This window comes from Podarcis gaigeae, assembly GCF_964106915.1.
Source record: "Podarcis gaigeae genome assembly, chromosome: 8".
NCBI classification, from domain to species: domain Eukaryota; kingdom Metazoa; phylum Chordata; class Lepidosauria; order Squamata; family Lacertidae; genus Podarcis; species Podarcis gaigeae.
In genome coordinates this window covers 88,605,649-88,615,043 of record NC_139684.1, presented here as the reverse complement: position 1 = coordinate 88,615,043, position 9,395 = coordinate 88,605,649, and the positions used below count along the sequence as shown (strand labels likewise).

At 55.3% G+C, this 9,395-nt stretch overlaps 1 protein-coding gene across 1 annotated transcript; it reads left to right on the top strand.

Moving 5' to 3' along the window:
• Positions 1 to 1,284: 1,284 nt before the first annotated feature.
• On the top strand, positions 1,285 to 7,569 carry LOC310851527 (suppressor of cytokine signaling 5-like). The gene is made up of 3 exons (XM_083754045.1): positions 1,285 to 1,558; positions 2,348 to 2,444; positions 4,886 to 7,569. Exons 2-3 carry the CDS (start codon positions 2,409 to 2,411, stop codon positions 6,221 to 6,223), a joined length of 1,374 nt encoding a protein of 457 aa, XP_083610171.1. The 5' UTR covers positions 1,285 to 1,558; positions 2,348 to 2,408; the 3' UTR covers positions 6,224 to 7,569.
• Positions 7,570 to 9,395: the final 1,826 nt, after the last annotated feature.

Here is a 9,395-nt window from a genome sequence, read left to right as displayed (position 1 = left end):
ACTTGTGGAAATGATCTAGGGCAGGGGTTCTCAAAGGGTGGGGCAGGAGAGGATGGCAATGGGGCAGGAAGATTCAAGGATAATCAAGGAAACATTTAAACATTTCCATGTTATATAGTATAAAAAAAATGTTTCCCTTTGCAGAATTTGGATAGGTACCTTTTCAAAATGAAAACAAGTGCAGGAAGTGATACTGAGAACAACCCTAGAGGAGTTTTCCAATGTATTTCTTTTCCATAAAAAAAAAAAAAAAAATGGTGCAAATTTTAATTCTGAAAGTTTGGCCCAGAGGGGGGAAAAGTTTGAGGACCACTGATTTAGGGGATTTTTTTTTTTTTAGGAGAGCACAATCTGAACAGGGGGAAGCAGTGTAATGCGACTAATTTCTCTGCTCTGCAAGGCCTGTATTGCATATTTTGCAAATAGCTGGAGATGTTTTGGGAACAGCTGAAGAATATTCAGAACCTGGCATTTTGGGGAAGACTTGGAAAGGGGCTAGGAGAACCAGATGGTGTTCTGGCTCCAGGTTCAAGTAAATATGGCTGTGTTCCTTTGAAGGTGAAGACAATCCTAGCTTTTAAGAAATTTGGTTGATTCACCTATTTACACCTTCCGTCTGCATGGAAGGAGTCCTGACGATGTAGCCTGGTCATTTCAAGAGCTGCTTGTCCCACGCAGCAGGGCAACCCTGGAGTCGGAGGCATCTCTCCCAATTTTTCCCATGGACCATTTTGTCCGTCTTCTTCGTAAACCGCTTTGAGGGCTTTTGAAATTTATGAAATATGAGTAAATAAATCCCGCATGGGCGTGGTCTTATTTCCAGTTTTATCCTCTCCCACCCTCTTTGAGTCTCTGCCCCGCTCTGCCATCGCAAAGAACCCCAAGGCCATGGCGCGCCGGCCTTTTGCGCTTGATGGTGGAAGAAAAAGTGGCGCGCGTTAGGAAGGAAGGAAGGAATCTAAAAGGGGGGTGGGTGGGGTGCAAACTGGGGGGCGGGTCTCCCCCCCCCTCCGGCGGACACGCGCCTGGGAGAGCGCCCTCGCCCCTCCCAGGCAGCCCAGAAGGACCCAGGAGTCCGGGCTGGCGGGGGACCCTTTGGGAACGCAGAGCGGCTGGACCAGTTCTTGCGCCATCATCTTGGGCTACAGAAAGCCTGCCTTTCCAATATGATGGCGCAAGAATTGGTCCAGCCGCTCTGCGTTGCCAAAGGGTCCCCCGCCAGCCCGGACTCCTGGGTCCTTCTGGGCTGCCTGGGCGGGGCGAGGGCGCTCTCCAAAGCGCGTGCCCGCCCGAGGTTTCTCCTGCGTCTCCTCCGGCGGCAGGTGGCGGCGCTGCGCCAGGCAGGCAGGCAGCACGCCCTCGCTGCCTTCGCGTCTCTCGTCGCTTCCCGGACGCCACCCAGGAAGCGGTCTCGATCGGGGCAGGGCGAGCGCGCCTGGACGCGCGGGGCTTCCGGGGAGCCGGAGATCCAGCCGCCTGGGGAGGCGGAGAGGTTCCGGGGCTCGCCGTGCGCCGCCAGAACCTCGGAGAGGAAGGAGACCTCCGGGGTCGCCGGCCGGTAAGGGGCGCGCAGCAGAGCGCACGGTGCGCTAGGGCGCGTTGGAGAGGCCTGGGAGGTGGATGGAGGCGCGGGGGTTCCCTTTTGGGTGCTCTGAGCATGTGCAGAGTGCCTCCCACGGGCGAGGCCCTTCGGTGGATAGAGCCACGGTGAGGCGGAGATGAGGAATGCGGGGTGTGAGCAGGAAGGTGCGCCGGGTTTCGGGGTGCGCCTCTGGGGCGCCCTGCGCCAAACCTCGCTGCTGCATTTGAAACGCCGATCCCAGCTGCGGAGAGGGTCCGGCGCTCTGCACACGCCCAGAGGCCCACAGGTGAGCTGATTACCCCAGCCTCACTCAGGTACTTTTAAGAAAGGAGTTCTGCGGCATGGTGGTTGAAGTTTCGGGTTAGGACTTCGGAGGAACCGGGGTTCAAATCTCCCACTTGGCCCTGAAGCTCCCTGGAAGATTTTGAGTGCCAGTCGCCGCCTCGCAGGGTCTTTGCGGGGATAAAATGAGTGGGAGAACCGCGTTTGCTGCCTTGCGGTCCTTGGAAGAAAAGGCGTCAAATTATTGTCTTTCTCCTCTCCAGATGATATCTAAGGCAGCACCCGAGTTCGTTTATCCTCTCCTGTTATTTGCCTTTCCTAGCAGACCTAGAAAGCAAGCTCTTGTGAAGGCAAAAGGGGGAGAAAATGTAAGCAATGTGGCAGAAAGGTGGTCTGTAAATGGATTATTGAGGAGGTGGGGACACTTCCACCTGTTGCTGTCTCTTTGTTTCCAATCAGTGGTCTTCTCTCTGTCCTGCCCAGGTGCTCCGTGTGAGGAAGGAGAGAGACGCCTCGCCCCCCCCTTCCAACACCTGGTTAATGGATGAGCCGAGCAGGGCAAGGAACCCCATTTGCAACCGTAAGCTCACCCCAAGTTGGGATGGTCTGATGGGGAGTAGGGGGCTGCGATGGGCAGCAGAGGGATTTCGTCTCTTTGTTGCATTTATACCCTACCTTTTCCTCTGAGGTATCATACGTGGTTCTGCCCTTCCTTCTTTTAATCCCACGATGAGGACCCTGTGAGCTAGGTGAGGTTGAGAAGCAGCGGCTGGCGCCCAAAGTCACACCCAGTGAGTTTCATGGCTCTCCCAGGCCCTCGTCCGATACCATAAAGTTAAAGGTAAAGGGACCACTGACCGTTAGGTCCAGTCGCGGACTCCTCTGGGGTTGCGTGCTCATCTCGCTTTGCTGGCCGAGGGAGCCGGCGTCCAGCTTCCGGGTCATGTGGCCAGCAGGACTAAGCCGCTTCTGGCGAACCAGAGCAGTGCGCGGAAACACCGTTTACCTTCCCGCTGGAGCGGTACCTATTGATCTACTTGCACTTTGACATGCTTTCGAACTGCTAGGTTGGCAGGAGCAGGGACCGAGCAATGGGAGCTCACCCCGTCGCGGGGATTCAAACCACCGACCTTCTGATCGGCAAGTCCCAGGCTCTGTGGTTTAACCCACAGCGCCACCTGCATCCCTAGCCCGATACTCTAGTTCCATCAAAATAAATAAATTGTCCAGTAGCACCTTAGAGACCAACTAAGTTTGTTCTGGGTATAAACTTTCATGTGCACGCACACTTCTTCAGATACTCTAGCCCAGGCATAGGCAAACTCTGGCCCTCCAGACATTGCGAGACTACAATTCTCATCATCCCTGTCCTGTTAGCTAGGGGTGATGGGAATTGTAGTTCCAAAACATCTGGAGGGCCGGAGTTTGCCTATGCCAGCTCTAGCCCCGTGTTTCTCAAACGTGGGTCCCCATCTGGTCTTGGACTACAACTCCCATCATCCCTCGCTGGCAGGACCAGCGGTCGGGGATGATGGGCGTTGTAGTCCAACATCATTTGAATACCCACACCCACTATGCAATACTGACTCTTTGGAGCAGGGAGGGGGCAGTGTTGAAATAAGCTTGAGCCGGAGAAGTTGGCGAAGGGGGAACGAAATGTTGGGCAGAAGAGAGAGAGAGAGGTAAGCTTGTGGTTTGCATTTGTGAAGGGAAGCTGGACTCTAGCTGTGGGCTAAGGCAGCAACACCAGCCTCCTTTCAGTTGGTTGGCATGCTAGCTTTGGGTCCTGATGGGACCTGGACTCCCAATGTTGTAACAAGAGCCCTGCAGGACGGAGCCTGTGGCTCATTTAGTCTAGCATCATGTTTTCACAGTGGCAGTGCAGGATTAAACCCTGTGGACCAGAGATTTACGGAAGATTGGAAGAAGTATATGAACTATCTGAAGAGCAATTGCAACCAACAAATTATGCTAGTAGGACTACAAGACGTTTTATAAGGAGGAATATACAAAGTGTTACCAAGTAGAAAAAGATAGAGTTATGAGTTTTAAATGTAATGGGGAAAGCAAGAAATGCATACTAAGAGGTTAGATTGGAAAATTTTCAGACAGGACTGATGGAAGTAAAAAAACTGAATGGCCTTCTCTGTGGTGGTCCCTAAGCGGTGGGACTCCCTCCCCACAGAGATGCACCTGACGCCTTCATTGCACAGCTTCCAGAGGATGCTGAAAGCACAACTTTATACCCTGGCTTTTCCACCCTCAAATTGGTTGCACGTTGTCTTAAATCGTTCAAAACGCAGCAGTTTTTAATGACCTTATGGTGGAGGTCAATCAATCAAATCTATCCATCAACAGGGGTCCTAGCTGACTTAATGTGGCACCGATGACCTGATGACTTCCCCAGCGTCTGAAATTCCCCAGGCGCGTATCGCTGCTGGCACAGGTTCACTTACAACTACGTGGGAGGTTTCTCCACAATTACCAAACCTCTGCCTTAGTCCAGAGTTAATGCCATTTCCAGTTCCACTGTGTGTTTCTCCTTCTTTACTGGGAGATGTGAACTGTTGTAAGAGTGAGTGACAGTCGAGCAATGTGGTTGAGAGCACAACATCACAGAATCGTAGTGTCGGAAGGTATCTTGGGAGTCATCTAGTCCAACCTGCTGGCGAATAGGCATTTGTGGTGTTGTGGCAACTGTAACCTAGGTTTAAGGTTACAGGGAACCAGGCAGAGGGCCTTCTCGGTGGTGGCACCTGCCTTGTGGAACGCCCTCCCACCAGATGTCAAAGAGAAGAACAACTACCAGACTTTTAGAAGACATCTGAAGGCAGCCCTGTTTAGGGAAGCTTTTAACGTTTGATGCATTACTGTATTTTAATATTCTGTTGGAAGCCATCCAGAGTGGCTGGGGAAGCCCGGCCAGATGGGCAGGATATAAATAATAAATTATTATTATTATTAGTTGCCTAGCTTATATTACCCAAGTATCTAACACGGGCTCTCTCTTCCCTTGCCCAGGTCCCCCTTCCCACACCGCCACCGCCACCATGTGCTTCCCTCGGCGCATCCATGTCCACCTCTCTGTGCGCCTGCAAGATGCTCCTTCCCTCTAGCTCCTCCCCCCGTGGGGCCATGTCGCAGGAGGGGGGCGCCCGGCCGAAAGCCAAGCAAGATGCGGCTCCTGGCGCCCGTCCCGCCAGCCGCTGGAGAGCCCGAGCGAGCCGATCCCTGGAGAGGCAGAGCCTTTCGCCGCCGGACGCAGAAGCAGATGGAGGAGGCTCTTCTGGGTCGCCAGAGCCCGTCGGCAAAGCGGTGGGCCGCTCCTTGCGCCAGAAGCTTCAGGCGGCAGTGGGGCAGTGCTTCCCTCTCAAGAGTGCCTCCCGCTCGCCGGACCTCTCGGCGCAGCGCAAGATCCACCTGCGGGAGCTGATGCTCGACACCTGCCCCTTCCCTCCCGGCTCGGAGCTTGCGCGCACCTGGAACCTCATCAAGCAGCACACGGCGCCCGTCTCCGAGCAAGAGGCCCTGGCAGCGCCACCGCCGTGCTCCGACGACGAGGACGACCGCCTGCGGGAGCGGCGGCGCATCAGCATCGAGCAAGGCGTTGAGCCGCCCCCGGACGCCCTGATCCACACCTTTGAGGTGACGGCACAGGTCAACAACCCCCTCTACAAGCTGGGGCCCAAGCTTGCGCATGGCATGAGCGAGCTGGCTGGCGCCGGGTGGGCGGCACTGGCGGCGACGGACGAGGAGGACGAAGAGGAGGAGGAAGAGGTGGTGACCGCGGGCTCCTCTTCCTGCACTGTGGGGCTGCCGCCCGACGTGCGCATCCACACCCAGATCGACTACATCCACTGCCTGGTTCCCGACTTGCTCCAGCTGACGCAGCTGCCCTGCTACTGGGGCGTGATGGACCGCTACGAAGCAGAGGCTCTGCTGGACGGGAAGCCCGAGGGGACGTTCCTGCTGCGCGACTCGGCGCAGGAGGACTACCTGTTCTCGGTGAGCTTCCGCCGCTACGGCCGCTCCCTGCACGCTCGCATCGAGCAGTGGAACCACAACTTCAGCTTCGACGTGCATGACCCCAGCGTCTTCCACGCGCCCACCGTGACCGGGCTCCTGGAGCACTACAAAGACCCCAGCGTCTGCATGTTCTTCGAGCCACTGCTCTCCGTCCCCGTCAACCGGACCTTCCCTTTCGGGCTGCAACACCTCTGCCGCGCCGTCGTCACCTGCTGCACCACCTACGACGGCATCGGCCGCCTGCCCATCCCCAACACCCTGAAGGCGTATCTCAAGGAGTACCACTACAAGCAAAGGGTGTGTGTCCGGAGGCTGGACGCCTGGTGGAGCTGACCGGGGATCCCGTGGCTCCCATTTTCAGCTGGTTAGCGCTCTCTCTCTCTCCCACCACTGCCCGTTTGACTCGGATACTTGTCCCCTCTGCCCCCAGCAGACGTTTTAATCCATCCTGCTCCAGGGTAGCGAGTGTGGGCGCTTTCCTCCGCGAACCGGGTTTCGTTCCCGCGGCCAAATTGCATGGCTCGCTCTCGAGAGATCTGGGAACCTACGGGGAGGACATCTCTTGTATCTGCAGAAGAGTGGAGAAGCCGGACTTTGGTGGCAGCTAGGAAGGGACCTTGGAAGCAGCCTTATAGAGTCTACACTGACTGGCAGCCGTGGCTGGCCGGGGTTTCGGGCAGGGGATGCTCTGAGCTGGACATAAAGGTGCCGCCTGGGATCGAACCTTCTGCAGGCAAAGCAGGTGTTCTGCCAGCTGGAGGACCCCTGCCTCCCCGTCCCCTGGCCTGTTCTGGCCCAAGCACCCACCCACCCACCCACCCTGCCCCCAGTTTGGGTGCTGCTTTGGCACTGGCCAGAGGTCAGTCCCTTTGCTGTTTCCTACTCCACCAAGTGTTTATGTGTCTGTCAAGTGCATTAACCGGGTTCTGGGTACGACCTTTGCCTTTCGAGAAACTTCCAGCCACACGCAGAGTGCCCTCACCTCCTCTTTCTCCAGGAAGCTGTGGTTCCTGTATCGCTGTGGGTTGGGCTAATGACCCTGGAGTGTCCCTTCCAGATCTGCGGTTCTGTGACCCAGTTTGCTTACACACACTCTTCTTCCCGAGCTCACACCACTGCCAAATGGGAACCGGGTGAGGTGGGGTGGGTTTTGAGTCAGCGACCGACCGTTGTGGGTGGCAGGGGATAAATAAAAAAAGCACAAAACTTGAAACACGAGTTGCTTCTTCCAAGACAGGCTTTCGAACAAATTCCACGCAGGACGGGAATGGACCGAGACTCTTTTATTTGGCAAGAGTCCTCCTCTTGACTTGTCTTTAATCCATCCCCACAAGCCCGAATCCTGGGCTGCTGCTTTTGCCCCCAATACAAGGGGGGCAGAGGGGTTGAGGAATTTGGAGGCTCTGCTCTCAGGTCTTCTTTGCAGGACCAAGGCAGCAGCTTTTGGCAAATCCAGCCAATTTGCCACTGGACGTTTCCTCCTGCCAATGTGGATCAGCTGAGTGGCGATGCTTTTAGAAGAATGGACTGCCCAGGTGGTATTTTTTGGGTGGAGGGGCAGGTTGAGTGAAATCTAGGTCTTGCACTCCCCTCTACTGCCAGAAAAGGACTGCTGCTACTGTCTGTCTATCTGACTGTGTGTGCGTGTGTCTTATTAAACAGCTTTCTTTTTTTGTCTACACCTGCTAGTAATTGACTCTTCCCTAGCATCGCATCCTGGGAACGGTGCAGGGAGGGAAATGCGGGTGGCTCAGATCCCTGGCTCTCGAGGAGGTGTATGCACTCAGAAAACACAGAGCACCTGTTAATGCACGATGTAAGAAGCTGCCGGGATCAGGTCAACGGCCCATCCAACCTCTCTTTAAAATCAGAACCAGTGAAGGCAGAGAAGGTCCTGTGTGAGTGTCTGGAGGCGGTTGGAGGATGGATGGCGGCTAACAGATTGAGGTTGAATCCTGACAAGACAGAAGTACTGTTATTGGGGGACAGGAGGCGGGCAGGTGTGGGGGACTCCCTGGTCCTGAATGGGGTAACTGTGCCCCTGAAGGACCAGGTGCGCAGCCTGGGAGTCATTCTGGACTCACAGCTGTCCATGGAGGCGCAGGTCCATTCGGTGTCCCGGGCAGCTGTTTATCAGCTCCATCTGGTACGCAGGATGAGACCCTGCCTGCGGAATGTCTTGCCAGAGTGGTGCATGCTCTGGTTATCTCCCGCTTGGACTACTCCAATGCACTCTACATGGGGCTACCTTTGAAGGTGACCTGGGAACTACAATTAATCCAGACTGCAGCAGCTAGACAGGGGACTGGGAGCAGCTGCCGAGACCACATAACACCCGTCATTGGCTCCCTGGAAGTTTCCAAGCACAATTCAAAGTGTTGGTGCTGACCCTGAAAGCCCTAAACAGCCTCAGTCCAGTATACCTGAAGGAGCGTCTCCACCCCCATCATTCTACCCGGACACAGAGGTCCAGCAATGAGGGCCTTCTGGCAGTTCCCTTGCTGCGAGAAGCCAAGCTATAGGAAACCAGGCAGAGGGCCTTCTCAGTAGTGGCACCCGCCCTGTGGAACGCCCTCCCATCAGATGTCAAAGAGATAAACAACTGCCTGACATTTAGAAGACATCTGAAGGCAGCCCTGTTCAGGGAAGCTTTTAATGTGTGACATTTTAATGTATTTTTAATTTTTGTTGAAAGCTGCCCAGAGTGGCTAGGGAGACACAGCCAGATGGGTGGGGTACAAATAATAAAATTATTATTATTATTATTATTCAGTCTGGCATCCTGTTACCACGGCGGGCAACCAGATTCTGCTTCTGGGAAACCTGTGAGCAGGATCCGAGCACAAGGGCAACTCCCCCCTCGTGGTTTCCAGCGACTGGTACTCTGGAGCATCACTGCCACAGACTGTGGAGGCAGAGTAGAGCCATCCTAGCTAGCAGCCCCTGATGGCCCTCTCCATGAATTTGTCCAATTCTCATTTAAAGTCGTTCCGGTTGGTCCCTATCACTGTGGGAGGGAGTTCCATAGACTGTGCCAAAGCTGGGACACAACATCTTGCAGGGAAACGGCACTTCAAATGGATGCTGGAACCAACGAACGCCCTGCTTTGCAGCTGTTTTAGACCCAGAGACCACATGCAGTCCTAAACATCTGGGTGGGGGTCAGCGGCTGCCAAAGGGACATGGAAGGGAACTGGGTGAGGGGCTTACAAAGGGGTGCTGGGGTGGAGAACAGAGAAGCATGCCAGAGGGCACAGTGGCTGCCTTTGGAGCAATGGCGGGAGATGGAGAGAGCAGGCTTAGTGCGCAGAGTTTGGCGCATGGGCTCTTGCGCTTTACACTGAGTCAGAGCCTTGGCCAGCTCAGTGCCGTCTATGCTGAGTGGCAGAAGGCTTTCAAGCCGGGAGTCTCTTGTCGACTCTTAACTGGAGGCGCTGTGGTGGACTGAATCGGGAGCCTTCAGCAAGCTGGTCCGATGCTCCGGCGCTGAGCTGTGGCCCTCCCG

Coding starts and splice junctions, on each gene's coding strand:
- LOC310851527 (XM_083754045.1), top strand. CDS start 2,409: ATGAGCCGAGCAGGGCAAGGAACCCCATTTGCAACC. Junction 2,445..4,885: donor AAGGAACCCCATTTGCAACC/GTAAGCTCACCC, acceptor TCCCTTGCCCAG/GTCCCCCTTCCCACACCGCC.